Below are 25,258 nucleotides of genomic sequence, written 5' to 3' on the forward strand. Positions count from 1 at the left end.
AAACACCAATTCTGGTAGGGTCATGGTGAAAAGGTTGCCTACTCCTCTGGCCCCAAGTCTAGGCAGAGAGGTCAGCTGACCATTACATGATGGAGAGCTATCTGCTATGACACAGCATGGGGCTAGATGGGAAGGCCTGGGGCTTAGATCTGAATCCTGGCTCTTCCACTCAGGAGCTGCTGTGTGACATTTAGTAGCTCCCTCCCTCCCTCTAAAATTCAGGTTATTCTGATGCACTGAAGGAGAGAGGGCGGTCTTCATCAATGGGTAGGGTAATAGCCACGCTGTTGAAATCCCTAATTTTGTTTTGGCATTCTGAATCATCTCTATTGATATCCCATAGTGGGGAAAAAGGAGAAAGAAGCCTAAAAAAAAGGCATACCCCATTTAAGGTAAATTTGTTCCCAGCCTTCTGAGGTTAGAACAGACATAGCACAGAATGCAAGGACCTTAGAGAGCATTTAGTCCAACCCTGTTTCACTGAGATACAGAAAGTTAAGGCCACGTAGCAAGCAAAGGCCATGTAGGATGACAATTTAATCTCTAAAATCAGAAGCCTTCAACTTGCAAATTCTTCAGGCAGGTAGAAGGGAAGCCAGGTGGTGCCAGAATGACTGGAACCCCAAGGGCCAAGGCCTGGCCAACTGAGGATCCCAAAGGGGTCTGGGCTCTCTCTATTCCCTTCTGTCATTTTGAAATGCCATTCCTCTTGAGCTCACCCATCTTTCCTCTGAGAAGATTCCAAGACCCCATCCACACATACAGAGGGCTGGCTTCTCTTCAGTCCCCTCAGCACTTGAGGCCCCCACCCTACCCCAATCTTCTCACATTACTACGTGGCCTTCTCTTTTTCTAAACTGCTCTCTTTGGTGAGAGATTTCTGGTGCCCTTCTTCCACAGCCGACCCTCACCCAAGTTTACCAAGCAGCCCCTCTGCCCTTGACACACCTAGAGATGCTTATTCTTGTAACCTATGGGCTACCTTTCTCCCAAACCTGAGTTTTCAATCCATCTCATTTGCTGTTCCCCTATCCCTGTCATCACATGCCCCCTGCGCCATACCCCAAGATCTTTTCATTGCTATTAAATGTCAGTGGCTTCTAGGGTCAACTAATCATGTCAGCAAACATGTATTAAGCACCCGGTAAAGAAGAGCATAGTGTTCCGGAGCCAAATGGATGAATGGCTGGGACCAGAGTCCTTGCTTCTGTGGTAGAGGCCTTCACATCTTTAGGTGCCCCAGGTCCCAAGGGCCACAGTCTGCTCAAGTGCATGGACCCTGCCTCCCCACCTCAGAATCATGGTTTTCATGGCATCAAATAGAATGGGCCTCCCAGTGAGGTGACAGGATCCCTTTCTCTCACTAAAAGGTCTATGAGCTGAAGCTGCACAATCATGGGGCACTGCTCTTCAGGTATGGCCTCTGCGGTCCCTTCTCGTGCTAAGAGTCCATGGCAGGAAGAACACGTCAGCCATAGGAAAGCACAAGCAGACAGCTAGATATATTATACCAGTTTGGCTCAGGATCTAGGAGGGAATAAAGAAAGAGCTAAGACTGGAAAAGCGGGGCAGGGTCAGATTGGGGAAGGCCCTGAATGCCAGACTAAAGAGTCTGAACGTTAGGTAGAAGGTGGTAGAGTCCTTGGAGAGTTCTGAGTAGAGGGTTGCCCCAACCAGCTCCTTGGATAAGCTGGGGAAGAATGACCTAGGGGCAGCAGACTGTCAAACTTAAGCGACAAGGTAGGAAATGACTGCAAGCAACCAAGCGAGTGGCAGTAAGGGTCTGGGCCATTCTTGGCACCCACAGTGTCCCTCCCTCTATCTGGATGGGAATCCTACTTGTCCTCCACAGCTCAGCTCCAGGCCAGCTAGCTCCCCTGCTGACTTTAGGCCTTCCTGTCCCCTACATCAAAAAGCACCCGGACAGGGAAAAGACAGAGACAGGAGGCTGTCACATCTCATATCTCCCCAGCTCCAAGCCTGGAGGGCAGCAACCCCACCCCACCCTTCTGGACTGCCCTAGTGCCCAGCTACTTCCCATCACAATGTTGTCTCCTTTCTCTCCCTCTGTATTCCCCCTTCCACCATCTACCCCAACTAAAGGCTCTTACTTGCTGCTGACTGCTGCTGCTATGGAGTCTGACCTATACAATGCAGAACCAGTAGGGGTTGGGGAATATTTTTTTTTCAATTTTGTCTAGGTTCTTGGCCCAAGATGGGGACAGCACATTGCCGATTCCTGCACCAAATGGAACCCTATTTTGGCCTCCTCACTAAAGGTGGCTGGCAGAAAAAAGTGGCTGGCACCTGTACAGCATGGCTTACCGAGTCCTTTACGTACATCGTTTCACCATAACCCCATCAGTGAAATAGGAAGGGTATTCTCATTCCCATTTCACAGATGAACAAAGTAAAGTTCTGAAAGGTAAATAAATGGATCTGGCCAGAGCCCTAAAGGTGAAATCTGAAGCCAAGTCTCTTCTGTATCCAAGACCAATACTCCTTCCACTTCACCATGCAATCTTAGAACTCATCTAATGTATGACTTATGAAGATCACATAGCTACATAGTGTGCCAACAGTCTAAAACCCAACTTCTTTTTCTATATGACTCCCAGTTCCTTCACCAAACCAGTCTGGCACATTCGCCATTTCCTGTGGCCAAATCAACCATTCCTCAAAAGAGGAAGATTTTCGACTGAGTCATTTCAGACCAGGCCTCTCCCCGATGTCGCTAGGTTTCGGAATGGACGGGGAGCGGCTCTCCAACTCCTGCTGGCCAGACTTTACAGCTTTCAAAGGATGCCGAAGCCCATCAGTTTGGGGCCACTTAGAGACCCATCACACACTTCCTTGATTTTTGGTTTGGGGGTTAAGTTCTATTTCTTCATGGACCTGAAACAGAATTGAAATCTTTGCTCACTGGATTGTGAGTTACTTTAATTTTCCGCCCATGAGTGTCCTCATCCTTAGGGGGCAGTCACTCATCTCTATGGGACCCCAAGGATTCTCAGTCCTCTTCACCTTACTTGGGCTCCACCATTCTCTATTATTTACAGATAATGTGACTGAAAGCTTGGCAACAGCCACCATATCCCATTTACTTCCTTTCTCTTCTTGGCCCTTTCTCCCTCACCTCTTTCACCAACCTGCTCAGCATCATTAATGCTCAGGCGATCCTTGGGCAGAGCCCTGCCCCTTACAAGTCAGACTCTCCCCCAAATGCTCCAGGTCTATAACCTGGTCCCGCAGCAACTCTGGCATCTCCTGAAGCTACTATAAGGGCTCCCAGTGTCCTCTACCTCTTTGCCTTCTTTGCTCCTTCCTCTACAGGTCCTACTGCCACATGAGCAAAGTAAACTTTTGCTTCATATCCTGTGTGAGTTTTTAAATCATCTGAGGAATTGAAAATTTCCTCTTCGGCTTAATTGGGTCCCCCTGAGCTGGCCACACAGGCTCATTTCCCCCTGTTCTGAACTCCGGGGGAAGGTACAGATCGTCCCAGGCTCCCTCTACAATATCAATTTAAGCCACTCCTCAGCCTTTCTTTTTTCAGCTCAAGTTAATTTCGTTTCTTTAACCTTTCCTCATTAGGCCAATTTTCCAAACGGTGAAAAATTTGGCTGCTTGTCTTTAGATGTTAGCATATTTCTCGACGGAGACATCTCGGATGACATAGACCAAAAGTGGACCTGATAACAGTGGCTTTTCGAGCTCCAACGACCTAGCTTAGGGACAAATAAATGGAAAGTATTTCTTTGCCCACCGAATAGTAAACACATGGAGCTCATTATCCTGAGGGAGACCATAGAAGCTGAAAATACGATGTCATCTAGACTCGTAAAGCCCTCTGGCAACCAGCCAGCATGTCCCAACGATCAGTAATTGAGAAGATTGTGCCTGATTGACTGTTCTGTTCCCAACCAAATGCTTTAACTGATAGCTCCTATTTGTATTTGGGGTCCATTAGCACATCAAAATAGTGTTTATTGAGCCTGGCAAAGGGCTGATCATTGTCAGACAACAAAAAATGAATGGTTCAGGGAGTTGGCCCAGGAGAGCTAGTAAACTCTCCAGAATATAATTCTCAAGACACAAAGGGAAACTGTTCTAGTGAGGAGAGAAAATGGTAGCTGGGTGAAAACACTGAAGGGAACTCACTAGATGACTGAGATAAGCAAGAACAGGTGAGAGGATGAAGTGAAGAGCAGAGTACAGTCCTGCAAAAATGGTAGTGGGAACACAAGAGAGTGGTGAGGGTAATTACAGACAGCCAACAGGGTACTCTGGGAAGGGGCAACTCTACTGGAGGCAAAAGGAAGATGGTGGAATGGAATGGAGAGGACCACTGCCTGCAAGCTGATGGAATGATAATGCCCTTCTCCTCCACTGAAGGGAACAGACTTTGCCCTGGAAAAGACAGAACAAACAGGCCAGCAGAGAGATAAGTAAGGAGAGAGCAAGCTCCCAATCTCAGGATGCGAACAACAGCCCAGGCAGCATCATTTAAGGGGAAACTAGAAATTAACTGGAGTGTTTGCAATCACTGCATGGTGGATGTGCATTTGCAATGGTGGTGATTTCTTCCTAGGTCATGTGCCATCAATTAGGACCCAAGACCATCAGTGAAGACCTTGGTGGTGGCCTTGGGGACAAAGACACAAACTTCCTAATACCATCACAGAGTAAGAAGAGCAGCCTGTACCACGCAATTATGTCTCGTCTTTAAAAGCAAATTTTATTAAAATAGCTAAGCAGAAATGTTAGGTAGTGCTACTAAAAGCGTATTTAAACAGAATATGCAACTTAAAGCAAGATTTAACGAAGTACACTTACCTTAGTCATTAACAATTCTTCCTCCTTAATCCAACTGTGGGTCCCATTCTAGGCTCTACTCCCTCATCTCCAATCCAACATCTCTGGATCTGAAAGCTTGTTATGCCCTCTCAGGACAAGCTAAGGGCTACAGGAGCACATTTTGGCTCCAGTTATATCAAGAGATCCATCTCAGAAAATCTAGTGGGCACATACAGCCTGCCATTCCCCCACCATCCCTGATTCCAGCTTGCAGAGCGTTCTTTGTCATTTACTATTACTTATCATTTGTAACATTTATGAAATATTGAGCAAAGAAGTATTTGATTGTAAGGGAAAGATTAGATATCATATATTAGAGGACTTAACTGGGAAACAAAATGGGCTAAAACAGCATTTTACATAAACACAGTGTGGGAAGTTTCACTTAGCTATTCCGAATAAAGGAGGAGCAGCTCATTGGTTGGGTACTCGGAGGAAACGGGTACCGTATAGAATTAACTCTGCAGATGACTGAAGTCATCGATACCCGTGAGGGCCAAAATTTCGTTCAGCTAATTTCAATGGAAACCTTTCCAAAATGCATTATGTATTCCCTTCCTCTACATGCACCCACAAAGAAATGGACTTTTCAAGCTAGGGCCCTACACATATGGCCTAGGGCCCATGCATCTAAGTAATTGCAAAGCCCAAAGTAGCTCCCACAGTCCCAAGATGCCACGTAACGTATCTTTCCCCAACGTTAATTTGGAGGCATTGCTAAGATGGCTATAGTGGCCCATTACAAACATTTCTCAAGCTTGGTATTTCAGAAGTGAGAGAAAGATGGAGAAAGGAGAGGCAACATTACCTGTAACACCACAGAACTGTGGGTGTTGCTTGAGAAAAACCGTGTGGTTCCTGTCTTGGATGACTGCAGGTGGGCAGACATGCCTATATCGCTGTTAACAAGAGATACCTTCATGTGAGGATCCTCCTCTTCTACCAGAGATCTAAAGAATGGGAGGGAAAAGCCACAAATTTATTTATTTTTTTATTTTATTTATAATTTTTGACAGTATATATGCATGAGTAATTTTTTAAATAACATTATCCCTTGTATTCATTTTTCCACTGGTGCTCCTTCTTGCTTCTCTCCCCCTTGCTTTTGGGCCACTGGGCTCATCTTGTTCCCTCCAGCACCACCAGCCTCTTGCAAGAATCGCCAGAGACCCCCTTAAATTTCAAGGGATGTGTCTGAACTTCTGCCTCATCGTAAAACAACCTGCTTGTCTACTGCTTCAGATTGGATGATTCTAAGTCAGCGGGTATCAGCAAACCATCAATTGTACAAAAGCCCTGGGCCAAAGCGAGGGGCCCAAAGCGAGGGGCCCAAAGCGAGAATCCCATGCTTTTGGAACTTTCCGAGGAAACTCAGAGAGGTTATTGCGGGTAGAAAGAGAAGTTAACAAATGCAGAGGACTGTGACGAATGCAATGGCAAAGTCCAAAGGGGAGCCATTCCTGGATGGGGTAAAGAGAAGAAGGCTTCATGGAGGAAGCAGCTGTGAATTCAGGGGCCAAAGGGGAGGAGAGCTATAGCTCAGATACACAAGGACAGAACAAAGAAAGAGGTGGGAAAGCACAGGGGGTTGGGGAGACACAGAGCTGTTCATTTGGTCTACAACCCAGACTGCTTAAAGGAGACTAATAGCAGTTAAGGCTAGAAAGGTAGGAGAGAGCCGGACTGTGAAAGGGCCTTGAATGTCACTCAAAAAAAAAAAAAAAAAAAAGAAAAAAAAATTTCACTCAAAAAAAAAAAAAAAAGAAAAAAAGAAAAAAAAAGAAAGCTCAGCATCATCAATGGACCTGGTTTTATCAATGAAGGAGGTGCATTGCCATCTCTCTTGCTGCTGTACCCTAAGGATCCCTGGGCTTTTCCACTTATACTGCAGCGGAACCCCCTTAGGGTATAACCTCCTCCAAAAGGGTGAGCTCCTAGAGAGTAAGCAATATCTTGCTGTCTTTGTATAGCCCGTGTCTGGCAGAGAGCTCAGCACCTAGAAAGAGCTTAATAAATGCTTTTTATTCATTCATGCATTTCTCTGACAAGAGGTCTTTGAACTAAGAAACATTTAATGATCAAAGAGGAAGCAATCTCTAATTGAAGAAACATGTCACTTAGGCAAGATTACTTAACAATGAGGAACTGAATTTTCCAGATAAAACGAAATCTGATCCTTAAAGCACTAACTAGTTTTGATGGGGGAAAAATGCACGGCTCATGCTTCCCTGCCCTCATACTCGAGTATCCTGATGACTCAGGGCCAGCTTTAGGAGTCTCAATTATTGGGCACAGTGAGGCATACAGGGAAGTCTGCTCCATGATCCTGGCTCCTCTGCCTCTCCTTTCGCTCCCCTTCCGAGGCTTTCAGCACCTAGCTTTTGGCCCTTCCAGTCCCCGTGGCTGTCAGAGCCTCTTCCATTTTTAAGGACATTTCATTGTCCACCCAAGGGCAAGTGAATGGGCTGGAGCCAGTCCTTCTCCGGTGGCCTCTCCTATTCACGCCTGTGTCAGAGGTGGCCTTGAGCCTGAGCAACAGGATGCGGGATGGGGGGTGGGGGGTGGGTTCGGACCAAGGACTCTTGCCCTACTCAAGAAATCTTAATCATTGGCTCAAAACAGAGGGAGACAAAGGAAGGTACATTTTTCTTCATCAGAAATCCGCTGGAAAGAAGCATCAGTGTCTTGTGTGCCTGCTCAGACTTTCCAAACGAATTTGCAATTTAAAAGAGAAAGGAAAAATACTCATCAAAGGGGTAGCCTTTTTTCCCTCATTACAAGAACACTATTACAATCCAGGGTTGTCCCTCAAATAGTTAGTTCCTTGTCCTAGCAGAGGGCCCTTAGTAACAGTGCTCTGTTGATCTGGTTACAACACACATTTTCTATAATGAATAATTCTGGACAACTAAATGCTTTCTTTCTCTGACCATTATCTATGCAGCATGTAGCCACCATCAGGAAAGTACAGAGGGGAGGGGAAGTCACCTCACACAAGTCCTCAGTTTGGATTTCAGTTGCTTTTCCCTGCCCCTGCCCCGGCCTTGCCCCTGCCCCTGCCCCTGCCGCCATCTTCCGCACATCCCAATCCACTGTTATGAGCAAAAAAAAGCCCTGGGAGCTTGGAGGGGGCCCAACATTACGGTATGTGAGGCAGGTTCAGGGTTCTTTTTTTTGACTCCAAAACAAGATGACCAAGTGGCTCCAGCAGCATCCGAACCACACCATCAGACAATTCCACAATGGAGAACGAATTAGCGCTCTCCTTGGACTTTCTCATGAAGAGAATTAACGGAAGAGTCCTCCCTAGCCGTTTCTTCACCAGGGCACACTACAAGCAAGCCAGGACGTCTGTGCACAGAGGCCCCAGCCACCAAGTCTGGGGGCAGGGGTGGGAGGGGTTGTGACAGTAGTCTGGCATGTGGGAGTCCCTCCTAGGAGGCACAGGCTTCCCCTATTGACCTCTGCTTCCTACAGCTGGGCTCCAGGGGCCCTGTTCCTGCTGCTGTCAAGAGTCTTTGTTCAGGTTTTCAGCCCAAGAGCCAGCCAGAGAGCTGGGGGAAACAGTCCCTTAATGAGCTCAGGTGCTGAGAATAATGGGTCAAACAATGAGAATGGGCTCTGTGTGGGGAAGAGGAAGGGGAGAGAGGAAGAAGAGACTCCACATCCCTGTGAGGCAGACTCATGAACTTAAGATTATAGTTTGAGTAAGGCTGTTGCTGAATTGGGGAGCAGAAATGTGGGAGGGGTCGCTTCAGCAGGAAGGGGAGGGGATGCTCCAGCACACCCTTCTGAGAATGGGGTTCTCAAGCCCTGATTTTGGCTCCTTGGAGCTCGATGATCTGTATATCAGGGATCAAAACAAAATATTATGTGGACGTTTGCCAACAGGGAGAAAAAAACAAACTGGTAGTAGACAACATTATTGGGGGGGAGGGCACACTAACCTTAGAAAAATATCATTGTCAGTATTTTTCCACAAGTATGTTCTATAAGCTTACAGCCTCAGGCCTGATCTAACACTGGTTTTCATGAACAGATTCTATAAGCTACAGCCTCCCCTTAATGAGGAACTGTCATGATGGTCTTAAAACTATCAGGATCAACATTTGGTTCTAGAGAAAAATTTGGTGCCTTAGTAGCTTCCTATCTATTCTTCTTGCTAACTAGATGCTAAACTGTTCTAATTTTTCCATTTAAGAACTGCAAAAGCTTTTAGCCCCCTCTAAATTCCCCATCCTGGGACAAAGCTCCAATCACCCTACCCTGGTTACACAGTTCTGTCCTTACCATACAGCAAGCTGATAAAAGACAAAATGTTTCTCTTTCAAAAACACTCGGGAATGTTACAAATGAAATGTTCTAATATATAAAACGAACCCAATCCTAAGCATCAAGAAGCCAGAAAGCCTTAGTCAAAAATTCGGACTTCTTTTTTCACTCAGTTATTAGCCCCTTGCAAAATGTTGACTATTCCTAAAAAAAAATTTAAGATTTTTTGCCCCTCACCCAAGTCCTCCCCTGCAAACAAAGAAAACTCTGCCGGCAGCTGGACAGCTCCATTTGCTCAAGGGGCAGCCACACAAATGGAGAGAGGGAGCTGTCTTTTCCCCTGGAGCTCTGAAGAGATAGGAAGCCCGTCAGGAGCTACATTTTACCCCAAGATCCATATGAAGCCTAGGATAGCTAAGGGTCAAAGGACGTGAAAATTCCATCCATACCTAAGCAAGTGTGCTTGTGCGTCTGTGTCTCTCTAGCTCTTCCTCTGCCTTCCTCTCCTTCTCCCTCCCTCCCTCTCTCATGCTTTCACTCTCTATCTCCTATCTCTCTACCTCTCACCCCCAGGGAAAGAAGCCCTAGCAAAACAGATGAAATAAGTATATCCAGCATGCCCCTCTCTCCTGAGCTTCAGTTCCGGATCTGTATCATCAACTGCCTACCGGCTAGCTCCTCCTGCATGTTCCACGGACACCTCAGACTTAACGGGGCCAAAACACAACTCATCAGCTTTCCTCCTGAGCCTCCATCTTTCCCACCTTTCTTTCTAACGGGTCACCATCACCTGCATGACCTCGGAATCGATCCCAACTCTTCCCCTCTCCTTGTACCCAATTTCCCGATCCTGCAATGGCTAATTCCTCAATGTATCTGCCAGCTGTCACCTTCTGCTCACTCACATGATCCCGCACCAGTTCTCACCTAGCCCTGTCTACCTTTAAGGTAGCCCCTAGCCCATCCATCCTCCAGGCATGTCCCCAGCTGATCTTCTCCTTGGGGCCCAGGTCTGTCTTTGTCAGTCACAGCTTAAGAAGCTTCAGTGTTCTCTCTCGCTTCTGGGATAAAAGATAAAGTCCCCAGTTAGCTATGTCAAGTCCCTTGCAGCTGGATCTAATTCATCTTTTTGACTTTTTATACCAGATTCCCCCTCCCCCCTACCTTATATTCCAGCAGAACCTGTAGAAATGTCAACATTTTCTGCATGGATTTCACAGTCCTCCCCAAAGCAGAGCCATCCCACCTGGCTAATCTCCTGTGAGCCCCTTTCATCATAACCCCCCAACTTTCTTCACAGACAAGAGGTTGCAACATCGACCGGTAATTGTGTGTTTTCCAATAAGAAATGCTGATGACTATTAGAGACCACGTTGTAGTGATTCCTAACACTGGAGACGATCCAGCTTTACTTGAAACAGCTTATAAGACTAATGAGATAAATGGCAAATAAAAAATAAATCTTCTACACCCAAACTGATCAACTCACCCTCGTCATACAATTCCAAATCATCTAAGTTACTTGAAATCATCTAAGTTGAATTAAAATTAAAATTGTAAGTAACAAACTATTCAATGAAATCTTCACATTTTATCATTCGTCTATTATTACCGTTTACCAGCTAATGCATTCTTAGACCCCTAAGTGGAATTCTATTAGAGAAAGCTACATTTCATAACAATCTCCTCGCCCTCTCCAAAGAGCACTTGCTTTTCTTTCTTTTTTTATTGGGGTCTGGTGTAGCGGGTAGGCCAGAGGACCATGGAATTGTAGTGCCAGCTTCCCTAAGGTTACCTCCCTAAATTGTAAAGGGATTGTCATCTGCGTTGGAGAGGGAAGAATCACAGAACTGTATGAAGACCCCAAAGTCAGCATGGGACAAAGGCAGAGCCTGCATTCGGGTCCTCCCGGTTATAAGGCCAGCCCTCTCTCTGCCTTGTCATATTGCCTCTCCAAGAATTGTCAAGTACGACAGACTAATAATAGTTAAGAAAAGGAGACATGATGTTTGAACCTAAGGATCCATCATAGTAGTTTATACTTAGTGAACAATGAAAGTACTTCTTGGTATTCTAGTATCTGCCTCATGGACACCATCCCAGCCTTGAGGTTTTAAACAAAACTCATTTGTAAAGTAAAAGGGGATATGGATTCAGGTACTGCCATCTTCTTCTTTAGTCCCCAGAGGCTCATCTGTTACGCCACAGTTCTCTTTATTCTCCTGATTCAGTTCCTCTAATTATCCTAACTCAGTCCAGCCTTAGTTTCCCTGCTTCTCAGTTCTGCAAAACCTCCCCTCCCTCTTTATCAGAATACTTGATAAGGATAAAAGATTTTAGAATATCAGAATGCCTCTTCCCATCCCAAGCTACAGGAAAGTCAGATACCATCTTATCAAGATGCCTCTCCCCAAGTCCAGGGTGCCTCCCCCTGATTATGAGATGACATGTGGTTCACTGTGCTTCACTCCATCCTGTCAGAGTCCCTTTCCAGCAATCAGTACCGTGACTCCGCCCCTGCCTCAGTCTACCCTCTGCTTCTGAGCCACTTGTATATATGTCATTGAGAACTCTGATTGAGTCTTGGAGACCATAGTCTCATTCAGCCCTGGGACCAAACCATGAATCCATTTGATCCCAGTATATCTCTCCATTTAATGAATTAAAATACTCTCTAATCTTGCTCAGTTTCTCCGGCATTACACATCTTAAAGCAAAGCTCTCTCTACACCCTCTTTCCAAGTTAGAAGTCTTTAGTGTGGTCCTATAGCTATAGAATAACACACCAACTCCCCTGTTTAGTGCTAAAAGTCTTCTACAATATGCGGCTACCTTTCCAAGCTTACTCCATTGGATCCAATGGATCCCTCCATTCCACCCAACCGGCATGCTAGTAGCACTACGCTATTTCCCGTTGTCACAACTTTGCACATGTGAATCGATGACTAAGTATTACGTGGTCTCCATGTCAGTAATGAATTCTCTCTTCCTCTTTGACTTTTAGGATAATAATAATAATAATAGCAGCTCATATTTAGATAGGACTTTAAGGCTTGCAAAGTGCTTTGCAAATACTATGTCATATTTTATCCTCACAACAATACTGAGAGACGGGGGTTGAGGAAATTAACGAGCGGTAGTTGGAATTGAGTGGACCACATTGATTGAAGCCTCCCGCTCTGCTGCTTGGAGACCCTTAATCAAGGGTCTCGGTTATGCTGAGCAGAAACCCACCGAAACCCAATGCTTGATGCCAAAGAATTCTCTCACAACTGGCCAGCTCCAGAAATTTCAATGTCTTAGCCTAAAACTGCCCCACATTCATCCATCAGGCTCTATTTCCATGTGCCTTTGTCAATACAGACACCTCTGTTTACTCGTTTAGCATTCTAAGACTAGGAAATGTACCATTCCAAAATAAAAGCCATCAATGTTTACGGAAGGAGAGAACTTTCCCTGTGATAGACTGGAGAACACAGTGACCCCATAGGGCAGTCAGAGCAGCTCTTATTTTTATTTTATAGATAAGAATGCTGAGGTTGCTGGCCCAAGTCATGTGACATAACTGACATCAGAGAGCTGTACAGCTAGTGTCTGGAGTTGGATTTGAACTCAGGTCCTCCTGACTCCTGGCTTCTATCAGCCACACCATCTACCTGGCCCTGCACTGTCCAGCTTCCTTCCGAGGCCAGTTCAGGCACCAATTCCCATGAGGTTGCCCTGTGCCCCCACCTCAAGCCATCAGTGCTCTCCCACTCTCGAAACCACTCTGGATGACTTTACATGCACTTTGCCTTCCCTTCTCTTTGTACCTGTTCTTTCTACCAGTAGAACTTAAGGATCAAGAGGAGAGGAACTGCTTCTTTTGTGTCTTTGCTTCCCCACCACCAAGCATAGTACCAGGCACAAAGGAGGCTTTTAATGAGTATTTGTCAAATTGAACTGGCCAAACTGGCAGAGCTTCAGAGAGCTGGAGGCAGGAGGATGAAGGGCTCAAAATGCCTCATCAAGGTTGGCTGAAGGGATTTTAGACCAGAGAAGCCTCAGAAAGACCGTGAGAGCAGTCTTCCAGGGCGTGAAGGGCTGTCACTCCATTTGCAGTCTCTCCCCCCTCCCCCCCAAGGCAGAATGAAGAGCAAGGACAAGTGGCAAAGAGGCAGATCTGGTCTTCGTGGAAGGAAGAACTTGTCATCAGTTGGCACTAACCAAGAGGGCCAAGCTGCCTCAGAAGGCAGGGGCTCCCCTTCACTAGAGGTCTTCCAGTAAAGGTGATATGGCCACCTGTTGGGAACTCCACTGGGGGCATTCATGGTAAGCCTGTAAAGTCCTTCCAATGCTGATCTTAGTTATGTCACATGACCTGGGCCAAGCCATTTGAACCCTAGAGCCTCCTTCTTATTTATAAAATGGAGATACGAGCTGCTCTGACTGCCCTATGGAGTCATTATGTTCTCCAGTCTATCACAAGGAAGGTCCTTTTCCTCTGTAAAGGTTCATGCCTCTTATTTGGGGATAGCAGATTTCCTAGTCTTAGAATGCTAAATGGGTACTCAAATGTGGTCAAATTCATGGCTGCTGACTGTTACTTCATGGCAGAAGGTAAACGTCATGCTCCCTGTAATTAAAAACTCCAGGTACTTCTATTTTTACCCACGCTCCTATCACATATGCTAGTACCAAACTCTTGGTTCCTCGAAGGTGAGAGCCATGCACTCCTGTACCACATATAATGCACTCCGACAACCTCCAATTGCTCCAAGGACACTGGTAAATTGAGCTTCGATAGTATGATTTTTTTATCCTTTGTAACACCATCAGCCACACTTGAAAACCTAATGCTTCTCTCCAACCATCCGACTCGCCTGATCCATTTAGCCCAGACCCATTTCTCCACCATATTTTCACAATGCTCCTAATTCCATTATCAACACTGCCAATGTACAGGAAATAGAATGCTGCTTTACTAGAGACCTTTCTGCTTCATTTTCATAGCAATTAATTAAACACCTCGATTTTCTCCGAGTTAACAGTACGACTCTGGAATGTGGATGGAGCCTCTGACAATGCGCAATCCCCCTACCACACTTGAATGTGTTTGGCCAAGTATTGATGATCTAGCTACATGCATGTGTTTAGCCTGCTGCCCGTCACATATGCCTGAAAGATTAAAAGGCAGACATGGGACCATCTTGAAAATATACATGCAGTAACCGGACTTTCAGATGCTCCCATATCCCCTCTTTTCTCAGTTTGGTCATCAAAGGCTATAATCAGACATGAGAAACCCAGGGTCAGAAATTGGCATCAGACAGTTGGGCTAGGGGCAGGCCTGGCCCAGGTACCATGCTCCTTGAGTGCTCAGCCAACTTCTGTTAGGAAACTTCGAGAAGGGGAATGCTCTGCTTCCTGAAGCAGTCCCTTCCACTGTGGGAGAGCTATGGTCACCAGGAAGCACTATCAGTCAAAACAAGTTACTTCTCAATCTTCAACTCACTGGTCCCAGTTCTGGCCCCATATACTCAACATATACTAAATCTAAGGCCTCTTAGACCTGACAAACTTGCAAGTATTTCTTTGAAGTGAGCCTAAACATAAAGAAAAATGAGCTAGCACCGACTACCTTGAACACCCATCTCGGAAGCTAAGTCCCACCAGCTTTAGGTGTGGCAAAGTGAAGGGATGGAGTAACTTGGATTGGAAGCAGACTGGGCTGCTGGGAGTCAACTCCAGGAGGAGCAAAATTCATTCACAAACTGTCAAGCGCTTGCCATTGACATTTTAAAGATCCAGCAGATAACTCATCCTATCCTGACTACTAGGAAAACATTTCAAATCTGCCTAAAATGCCATACATTTACTTCTCAATAAACTCTCAAATTAACCATCCTCTGGTTTTTTGCCCCTAAGTAACTTGGGAAAAACAAGTTAAAATCAATTGTCTCCATCTTTGAGACTCTCAAATCCTTAATGGCCATGATGGTCCAGGATGGGAGAGACACCAGGGAATCCCAGGAGTCTTCTTCCCCCTTGGGGCAAATCTCCCTTTGAAGTAACCAGAAGCCACATTCAAGAAAGAAAACCAATCAATCCAGAGAAAAAGCTGGTTGGTGTTTTTTTTTTAATCTGAAGGTCTCAAAAACACTCAGTTTTCTTTTTCACAAATGACAACTTCAAGAAGCCTGAACACTCAGGGACACACAGCTGGTATTATTTTCTATCCCATTATATTCCAGGGCTTCAGTTCGAAGAGTTTTTCAAAAACCTACAAATTTGGATTGTTTGAGAATGGTTCAGTTTTGAAAGTTTGCAAATAGCAAGAGCATCCACTTGGGACGAGATGGCAACAAGCAATTTCTGCAGTGAGGAAACCTAGGTCCCACATGCAACTCTACCACTGGGCACATGTGTGCTCAAGGGAACATGCACCTTCTCCATGTCTCCATTTGCTTACCTAGAATAAATGAAAAGGATCTCCTTCCCCTAAGATATTCAAGAGACCGAAAGATAACTTAATATAACAATGACAGTTGTGAGGATGAGAACAGTAAGTCCTCTGGAAGGAACCATTTATCCTTAAATGATCTCTAGACCCAAGCATGAAGCACTAAAAATATTCATGTATATGTACATTTTTTTAAAAATTTCATTCTACCATGTCTGTTCAGGTGCAGGATGGGGGAAGATAACCCCAGAAAGGAGTTTATGTGGGAAAAGACCAAAGGGTCCAAGGGGACCACAAGCTAGACTTAAGGCAACTGTAGCTGCTAGAAAAATTACTGGTACCTTTCGCTGTAGGATTCCAAACAAGAGAGATACTAGTCTCCCTATACTCTGTACTAGTCAGATTACATTTGGAATATCACTTTCATTTCCAGGTATCATGTTGAAGGGGTGAGCCTGACAAACTGATGCTCATCCCAACAGTGACAAGCCGGCACATATCCAGAACCCGTGACCAGGAAGAATCTAGACCACACAATGATAGATTCAGATAACTAAGAATGTTTATCTTGGGGAAGAAAAAACTTAGTGAAATCTCAAAATCATTATCAGTTTTACAAAATGTTTAGGATTTGGCTAACATGAAGTTTCGGGGGACAAACCAAGGCCCACGTGTGTTCATTTCAGGGTTTGACTAAAGGGCTACAGCCTTATATTCAAAAAGAGGAAAAAACTTTCCAACAATTACTGGGTATCCACAAAACAGGGAGCTGCTTTGAGAGGTAGTAAGCTCCCCCTCACTAGAGCTATTCAGCCAGAGGATAGATGGTCACGGATCGGAAGCAAAAGGACAGATCTTTGAGGGCGAGGGGGTGCTGCAGAGGTTGGAGTAGATCAGCATTTCCCCAACAATGGGAATTTTGACTCTCCGTAAAACCTTTATGAAAACCTCTTCAAATTTAAAAAAATGACTCCTCCCCCAGCTCTGGCTCCCTGAGGTGCCCAAGAGGAAAAGTGAAGGGAGGAGGTCAGCTGCCCCCTGGGATGAAGCTGCCTGGGTCAGAGCTATTTGCACATCCCAAGGATGGTTTGGCTTAGAAAATGCTGGACTACACAATCTCAAATCCTTTCTGGTTCTGAGTGTCCAGGTCTTACCACACACCAAAATCTGGGCCAAAAATGGCTGCAAACTTGGGCTTGATGACTTATATTAGTCGGTGATTTTCCCACATAATATAAGCATCCCCACCGGTACATGTGAAAAGAGTTAAAGCCAACCAAAGTAAGCCTGCTCCCAAGCTTCCAAATACCTAGCATTGTTGGGAAAATACCCATCCCTTAAAGCTCAGAATGATGTTTTGTCTCTCCACCCCGCCCCCATACTTGTATGTACAACTGCACATCTTCAAGGAGGATTTGGCGTCGCTCCTTTGCCATCATTGTGAAATGTTTTACTAAATGTGTTAGTAAAGGGGGTAATACTAGAAAAGGCTTCTAAAATTATGCAAAGCAAAGCAAAAAGGCTTTGGGGACAAAACACAGGGAAGCCAACATTTTAAAATCTATTTTTTAGTTGTTGTTGTTGTTTTTTTTAATGCCCACCCAAGTAATAAGAAACATGTCTGCAGACAGTAGAGTTCTCCTCTTCCCAGGAACAAGTTGGCAGGCAAAGAGAAGCACTGAGTTCTACCAACTCAATCACAGCAACTTTCTCAATATTCATCTACGGGGTAAGCTGGGTCTCAGGACACAATCCGGGCCTCAGTTGGTAACTGTTAATGCCACAAGCCTTTCCAAAAGGAAATCAACTGAACACTGGGGATCAAAGCAGACAATGTTTTCTTTAATGACATTCATTAAACCCGTGGTCACAAACAGAAACTGCTTTCATAATCATTGTTTTAGAAAAGTTACACTGGAAGAGAGGCTATCTTGCTTCAATCTTCCATTTTGTCATTTCCAGGACATTGTTTCAGGCTGGGAAAAAGTGGCCACCTTCCTCATCCTCATCCTCATCCTGCTCTTTAATGTTCGCCAAGCCCTTTGCATGCCTCATCTCATTCTGTCACTGTTTCTCCCCCACCTTTCTCTTCGGAACCTAAAAGGTAAAGCCGTGATGACTGCAAAGAACTCACAGTTTACAATACATGTCCTCCATTTCCCAGGATAGCCAGTATTAGCCATTGTTAGCCCAATGTTCAGTGGAAGCTGCCAAGGAACCGGGAAGGAACCACTTAATGTGTGAACACACTTTCAATTTCCTGAGTGGACCTTTCTTGACTGACCTGAGAAGTCCAACTGTTCTCACCTGCGGAACAAAGCCTCTCCTCTGGGGATCTCTTTACACAGAACAGAAGCCAGCTCCACAGGGTAAAGCTGGATACCAATTAATCTGCTGGTGGGCACTAGCTGTCAACAGATGACCGACCCCTCCTTTTCAGGTGGACTGCCCTACGCTGCCTGATTTGGGGAACAGAAGTGAAAGGCAGGGCCATAACTCCCAAGATCCAAATTGAGCCCTTACGGATGCATCCCCCCCAGAGCTCCCTGTCTTGTCTCCCCAGAATTTGAGACATTCAACGACGTCCCCGTCGACCATCCCAACAATTTGTTGAGCAGGCATTTATTTCCCTTCTTTTCAGTTCTCGGCGAGGCAGAAGTCATTTAGCAGGGCCCACACAAACTCCTGAAAGGGTAGAAAACTGACTGAAAAGCTGCAACCCAGAAAACAAGCACAAAGCAGTCAGACTCTCAAGTCCAAAGGCCTGAAGAGGCTTTCCGTTTTCTTTCCAGGCTTCAGTAATTATTCTATCATTGCAACCGACTTTTAATGAAGCTAAGAAACCTTCACACTGACATCTGCAGAGCGCAACTGTTGAGAACACGGCAAGATGTACCTTGAGTAAGAATTGGAGAAACATCGAGACCTGCAGCCAAACATTTCCCCCCACCCCTACTCCCACCCCCAATGAAGGAACTCTGCTCAAGAAGATGCTAACGTCTGAGGGGGGGAGGTACAGAACAAATGGGTTTTCTTCTGCCGTGCTTTGCCGAAGAACACCAACATATCCAACTTTATATGGACCCTTATGTACAGGTGATTACTGCAACTATTATTTCACAACCTGTCAGTGTATTCTCCTTGGGGCCAAAGGGCCATCTTTTCAATTGGATTGCAAAATCTTCAGACCCTATAGATCCAAAGATGGGGGCGGCTTCCCATCGCCCTTTTATTCCCCCCCCCATAATGGGGTGGAGCACTCCCAGCATCACGCTGGGCCTACGATGATAGCCAAGGTAATCCATCTGTACTCTGCCTAAGAAAGGAAAGCCTGCTACCACACTGTTTTCTCCAACGAGCTCATGGGCTTCAAAGTGGCTGTGGACACACAATCGCTAAGTAGGAAGAGAATTCTGTCGGGGCATCGCAATAAACTTTGCTCAATAAGTCTCTGTGACCAAAACCCTGGAATTCCCGAGTCCCAAGGGGAGCGTCAGGCTCCACGTCCCAGGCTTTCCACACTGTGCCTGCAAATATACAAGCCTTTTCTGTCCATTTCTGTGCAAAGAAGCCAGATGTGCCAACTGACTAAGAGAGTCCACTACCATGGCCAAGTGCTCTTGGGGTAACAGGAGACATGCAATTGCATTTGATATTCTACAGATGTGCTCCCCCTGTGCAGCGATCGGCACACAGGAGCCGGACTATTTCTCTCAGCTCGGCGGTCCAAGCCAATTCGCTGCCTTCCTGGGGTCAGAGAAGCTGACGCTTAAGCAAACCAGGGAATTCACAGGGAGATGCTGAATCTGGTCAGACCCGACTGGACAAATAATACAAAGAGAGCAGTACAATTTTTTAAACTGCTTAATTTTTCTCAAATCTGGCAAGAGTGTTTAAAAAAAAATAAGCTGCCCATTTCATTTTGAGGGTAGCAATGCAAGAATCAGAAATCAGGACTCTGAGATGAAATGAGAATTACTGATTTTCATGCCCTCTGGAGAAGTTTGTCTTTGGCCTGCCTGGCCACTTTGGAAGAGTCACATCTGATTAGCTCAGGGGCGTCTTGTACATTGGAGCAAGCACACACACACACACACACACACACACACACACACACACACACACACGCCCTGTTGAGGACATTTCAAACCCTTACCAACCTGTCACTTTCCTCTTTTCCCACCACACTGCAATAATTCTAGGGCTTATTTTTCCATCAACGAAGCTCATCATTTTAAGGAGAAAGCAAAATCATTTTCACATATGTTCAAGTGGAATACCTTGAAATATCTCTGAGAGAAAATATGAATAATAATCTGCTAAGGAAAAGATGGGAGAAGCTGGGGCCAGAAAGCCTGCCAAGTTACCCCAATTCCCTGCTTCCAGGACCCCAAGAGAGGACCTGCAAAGCTGAAAATCTCAAGCTGAGCCGAGCCTCGGCGGCGGCAACGGCAGCAACGGCGGCAGTGGCAGCTTTGGGGCTTCGGAGCATCCCTCACAATCAAGATGTGGCCGGCCATCCACGCCCGAGAAGAGGGGAAGCAGCAAGAGGAGGCCGCCAAGCAGAAGCCCCGGCTCCTCAAGCTGCTCCTCTCCCTTGATCGTCAGCGGGCACGGCCATCTGAAACGGCAGCCGCAAACATAACTGAGTTTTGATTCCAAAGCCATCTTTGGAAGCAAAGGGAGAAAAAGAGGAAAAGGTCAGGTTTCTCCTCCCCTCTCCACCATGGACAGGACAGAAAAAGGACAGTTGATTACGTTTCCTGTATTTTCTTTTTTGCAGGCAGAGCTTTGTGCATGAAACCCACCAGACAAATGTTTTAATAATAAAAACAAACAACCTCCAGTAAGCTATCCCCAAACCCTCAGGACACGTTTAGTTCCGATCAGCCGGGTGGCAAAGCAACATTTGTATGGCAGGCATGTGGACCCAGCACAAGCACACCTCTGGGTAGACAGGGCATAAATGCCCCAGCCTTACCCCTCGAGGCTCTCGGCATGGTGATTGCAAATTGAGCAAACTTTGAGAGCTGCACCACAGCAGAGCCGTGCAACTGCGTCTGCTCTGCCAGAGCGATACCACCCGGCAGGGGAAGGCTCACTCGCTCCCAGCCCCTCTATACGTTTGCCAGACACCGTTAAAGGCACCGAAGCCAGGAGGCATCTGGAAAGCCAAGCGCCGGGCGATGGGCCCCGAAAGGCCCCCAGGGACGCCCGGACCCTGGGAACCCGAGCGCAGCTTTACAAATCACTGAGAAATATTCGAGGTTGGCTCGCCACAAAAGCGTCTCCCGAGCCGCCGTCTTTGCATTCGACTATCCTGAGAAAACCTTCGGCGCCCGGAAAGTTGAAGGCGTTGGGAGGCAAAGCCACCCTCGGGAGAAGGTGCCCGTGCCCGGGTCTCTGGAGAGAGCGAGCGGGGCTCTCGCGAAAGCCATCCCACCGGAAGACCCTGTTTGCTCACACTTACATGTACGCCGGCGAAAGTGGCGATGACCTGGAGGTTTTAAGCACAGGAACGGGGAATTTCCAGATAGCAGGAGAGCTGGTTTTCCATTTCAAAGGCATGTTGTCACCACGGTACTACAATAACAGTAAACAGCGTTTCCATAACACACCAACTAGCGCCTGGTTCCCCCGCCAGAGCAGGGCTGCCGCCGCCGCCGCCGCCGCTGCTGCTCCGAAGCAGCCCAAGGTGCTGCCGGCACCCTCGCCCGCGCCTCCCCGCCGCCCGAGGAGACTAGCCTCCTCCTGCTGCCGCCGCCGCCGCGGCCGGGGAGCCGCCTTTTGGGGAGCTCACAAGGAAGCTTCAGTTCCGAAAGGCGGCTCGGCCGTGCCCGGCTGTGCCCCGGCAGGAGGGCTCGGGCTGCGCTCCCTCTTAACCTGATTTCTGACCAATAGAGGCAGGAAAAAAGCAGGGCAGACAGGGGACCGTGGCCAAGGGAAGCCACACACCTACCTACTCAGAATGCACTTGTCATCCTCTGAACAATCTTCCTGCGAGCTGCAACAATACAAGTGGGCTAGTAAGCTCAGCATAGCCTTGGGCCACCGTCCGACGGCCGAGCCGGGCAGAGCTGGGCAGAGCTGGGCTGAGCTGGGCAGAGCCGGGCTACCAAATGCAGCAGCGGCCGCCGGGGCGCCTCGTATGTGAGCTCTGAACAAGCACCCCGCCTGGCTGTGCCATTAAGGAGAGCGCCCAGCGCCCCGGCGCCCGTCCTCCGCATCCATTGTGCGACCGAGGCCAAGTGCGGGCTGCCCGCCCCACCGCATGCCCAGCTCTGGGCTGCTCCGGCCGGGGGCTCTCCTGTGCCCGGGCTGATCCCCGAGCGCGATGAGCCCCCGCGCCCGCATCTGACAACATCTGGGCCGGTCCCGCGGACCTCCCTCCCCCGCTCCCTCCCTCCCCCTCCCTAGCTCCCTCCCCCCTTCCCCACCTGCCTGTCTACCTCCCGCAGCACAGCAGCAGCAGCAGCAGCAGCAGCCCCGGGGCTCTGCTCTAATACCTTAACCCTGCCCCATCCTAGGGCAATCCCCCCTGCTCCTCGCCAGGGAGCCCACCCCCACCCCACCCCAAAACACCGTACCCTGCCCGGGGGAGAGGGGAAGGGGAGGCGGGGGAGCCCACCCGACAGGCAGCCGCTGCCCTCGAGCAGGTGTCTACCAGGCTGGGAGGGCGGGGGGCAGGGATGGACACGGGGTGGGAGGCAGGCGGGGCAGGGGGGCAGGGAGGCAGTCAGGGAGCAGGGATGGTGAGAGGGCAGGAGGCAGGCAGGGCAAGAGGGATGGAGGAAGGGAGGGAGGGGAGCGGGAGGGAAGGAGGGGCGGGGGAGGGGGCAGGAGCCAGCTGCTGACCTCCGAGGCAGGCTGGGCAGGGCGGCGGCGGCAGCGGGCGGCGGGCAGGGCGGGGGCAGCACAAAGAACAGCTCCTCCGGGGGCGGCTCCGCTCACTCGCTCCTTCCAGGCTCCGGCTGCGCTCAGCGCAGCTCCCGAGGAGGGGAGCCGGGGTGCAAGGAGCGGGCCGCTGCTGTGGCGGCTGCCCGGCGGCCTGGGCCACGGCCTCGGCACACAGCTGCCCCAGGAGAGCCGCCCGCCCGCCCCGCGCCTGCCGCCGCTGCCCCCTCCGGCGGTGCCGCCTGTGCCTGTGCCTCCGCCGCCGCTGCCGCCGCCCCCTCTCGCGGTGCCGCCTGTGCCGCCTCTGCCGGTGCCGCCTCTGCCAACGCCGCAGCGGCCGTGCCGGCAGGCGAGCGCAGCCCTCCCCTCCCTGGGCCTCAGTTTCCTTCACTGGGCTCCAGCTCCAGCTGGGAGAGGCCAGGGACCTGGCCACACCTTTAGGACTCTGGGGTCCTAGGTATCGGCGTCCATTGGAGCCGGGAGGAAACTGAGGCTGCTAGTGCAGGCGCAGCTCGCAGGGGATGGAGTCTGACCCCGCCATTACAGAGGAGGAAACTGAGGCCCAGGGCTGCCCAAGGCGGGCTGGCCAGTAAGTGGCAGAGGAAGCCTGAGCCGGGGCCTGCCCGTCCTCCCCACCCTCCCAGCCAGCAAGTACCGTGGGAGCCGCCACAGGGGCAGGTTCAAGTTGGTAGCCAAAGGTCAAGGTGGGCTTCCAGCTAAAATGGGCTTCCACTTACTTTCTCCAATTATTTATGAGCTGAACATGGAGCTAATTAGAGGGGGGAGGAGGAAGGGGAGGGGAAACGGTTTTCTCATACACATTTTAAAGACACAGTGGAAGAGCTGGCTCAGCACACACCCGCTGGCGACTCCCAGAAAGGGCCGAGGGCTCCTTCCCAATTCCGAAGCGGCCCCCACAAGGGCTCCGGGAAAAACCAGAGTGGACCCCAAGCCGGCCCGCAGGAGGAGAGGCAGGAGCTGGCCCGCAGGGCCCCATTCAAATTCATCTTAACCCAATCCACACAGCCCGGCTTCCAGCCCCCTCCCAGGAGGAGGAGAGCTCCTCCCAGCAGCGCCCCCTCCTCTCCCCAGAAAAGCCTGGAAGGAACGGGAGGGGAGGCCAGAAGCCCCAGTGGGACTCCCAGGTGCCTCTTACTGCGCAAAAGCAGTTACAGGATGAGGGAGGGCCCAAGGCACAGGTGACCCAGCCTAAGGCAGGAGGAACAGCATTAGGGGGGACCTCCCAGGTTCCTCTGGGGCAGAACCGCCTAGCTGTTCACAATGTTCCCCACAATAAATCTCACTCATTTGCTGCTCAGGCCTGTTTTGGGCACACGATGAGGCAAACTCCGGGGAAGAAAAGCCAGTGCTAAGTGCTCTCTCTGATGGAGCTCTTCCTTTGCCACAGGAGGAAACTGAGGTGCCAGCCGTGCCCGCCTGCCAGGGCTGTCCAGCCCCCTTTCCCAAGCGTGCCACAGAACGCTGGTCTCCTCTTCGGCAGGGCAGTGATCACAAACAGCCACCGTCCAGAGGGAGGCCTCAAAACTGCCAAAGCGCCACAATGGAGAAGGGGGGGAGGGCACAGAGCAGAGTCTATGGGAAGGTGAGGACAAGACTGCAGGAAGGGCAGTGGAGGTCACTGGTATTGTTCAAAGGGACTCTCAACATTAGAGCTGCAAGGGATCTGAAATGGGTGTTCTCAGGTCCAACCTCCTCGATTTCCCCACCAGGCCCAGGACCTAGTTATGAGAACACACAAGAAGCAAGTTTACATGAGTTATGACTTGAACTCAGGTCTCTTTCTGACTCCAAGCCCAAAGTTTTGTTTTTCAAACTTCAATGGTAGAAAATGCCACTCTGTCCGACAAGCCAGTCCTTTCTCACTCTGTTGGAGCAGCAGGCCACAGGGCACAATCCTCAAACTTGGCCTAGGTGTGCAATGGCCAATCCTGACTCCCAAAGTCCATCCAGTTTTCCCAGAATCCCCAGTCCTCCCACCTCCTCAGAGAGGCCGACACTCCACAGGTTCTCTTTTTCCCAAACCAATCAGCTCAGAAACATTACCATGGCCCCACAGAACTCCTTTGTCCCTCTCATTTTCTTAGGCCAGTCTCAATCGAATTAACTGAGGGAGGCCCAAATTGCTGGGTCCCAGTCACAAGAACCCATTCACAGACACATGTGGACCTTTCCATCTCCTGACTCCCAGGGGAAAATCCCAATAAACACCACAACTGAAAGGGACCAAAGGGATCTACTGTACCCTAGCCATTTGACAGAGATCTTTCACAAGTGAACAACACAGCCATCCTCTGAAGGTCTTCAAAAGCAGGCTGGACAATGGAGCACTCTGTAGGCATGTTGTGGAGGGGAGGCCTGCTCAAGCATGAGTTGGACAGGATGGGTTCACATGGTCCTCCCCGTTCAAAGATGCAGTCAATCACCAGCCAGAGCTAACCAAATGAAATCGCTCTACACTTGAAAGGCCAAGGGCTCTGCTAAATCATTACACTGCTGGGCCTTATCCTCTATTCTTCTGTCCATATTCCTTTTCTACCCAGGAAGTTTTTCAACCCTGTAAAAGCTCAGCTTCCTGAGGAAAAGAAGGAGTCAAGGCTTCTGGAAGCAGGTCACAAGTAGCCCTATCCAGAACTACATCCCATGGAGACCCCCAGACTCCTCTGAAAGAGCCTGGAATTGTGCTCAGCTCAAGGGTCCACTGTACTGATAATGTAGGTGATTAGTATGGAATATGAATGAGAAGTCAAAGGGTTCGATTTTGTAAAATCCAAA

General features: G+C 48.6%; 1 protein-coding gene across 9 annotated transcripts in view; it reads right to left on the minus strand.

Moving 5' to 3' along the window:
• Positions 1-25,258, minus strand: part of KLHL13 (kelch like family member 13) — a 113,087-nt gene that overhangs the window by 22,163 nt on the left and 65,666 nt on the right. For 5 of the 9 annotated variants that reach the window (XM_074278361.1, XM_074278362.1, XM_074278355.1 and 2 more), the window contains one exon: positions 5,666-5,807. In XM_074278361.1, the coding sequence (XP_074134462.1) occupies positions 5,666-5,807 (142 nt within the window). Of the gene's footprint in view, positions 1-5,665; positions 5,808-21,041; positions 21,155-21,530; positions 21,698-22,426; positions 22,445-23,120; positions 23,236-25,258 lie in introns of those variants that run through there. The other 4 variants (XM_074278356.1, XM_074278359.1, XM_074278357.1 and 1 more) reach the window with 4 other exon arrangements.

The sequence above is a fragment of the Sminthopsis crassicaudata genome, chromosome X (assembly GCF_048593235.1).
Source record: "Sminthopsis crassicaudata isolate SCR6 chromosome X, ASM4859323v1, whole genome shotgun sequence".
Classification (NCBI taxonomy): Eukaryota; Metazoa; Chordata; class Mammalia; order Dasyuromorphia; family Dasyuridae; genus Sminthopsis; species Sminthopsis crassicaudata.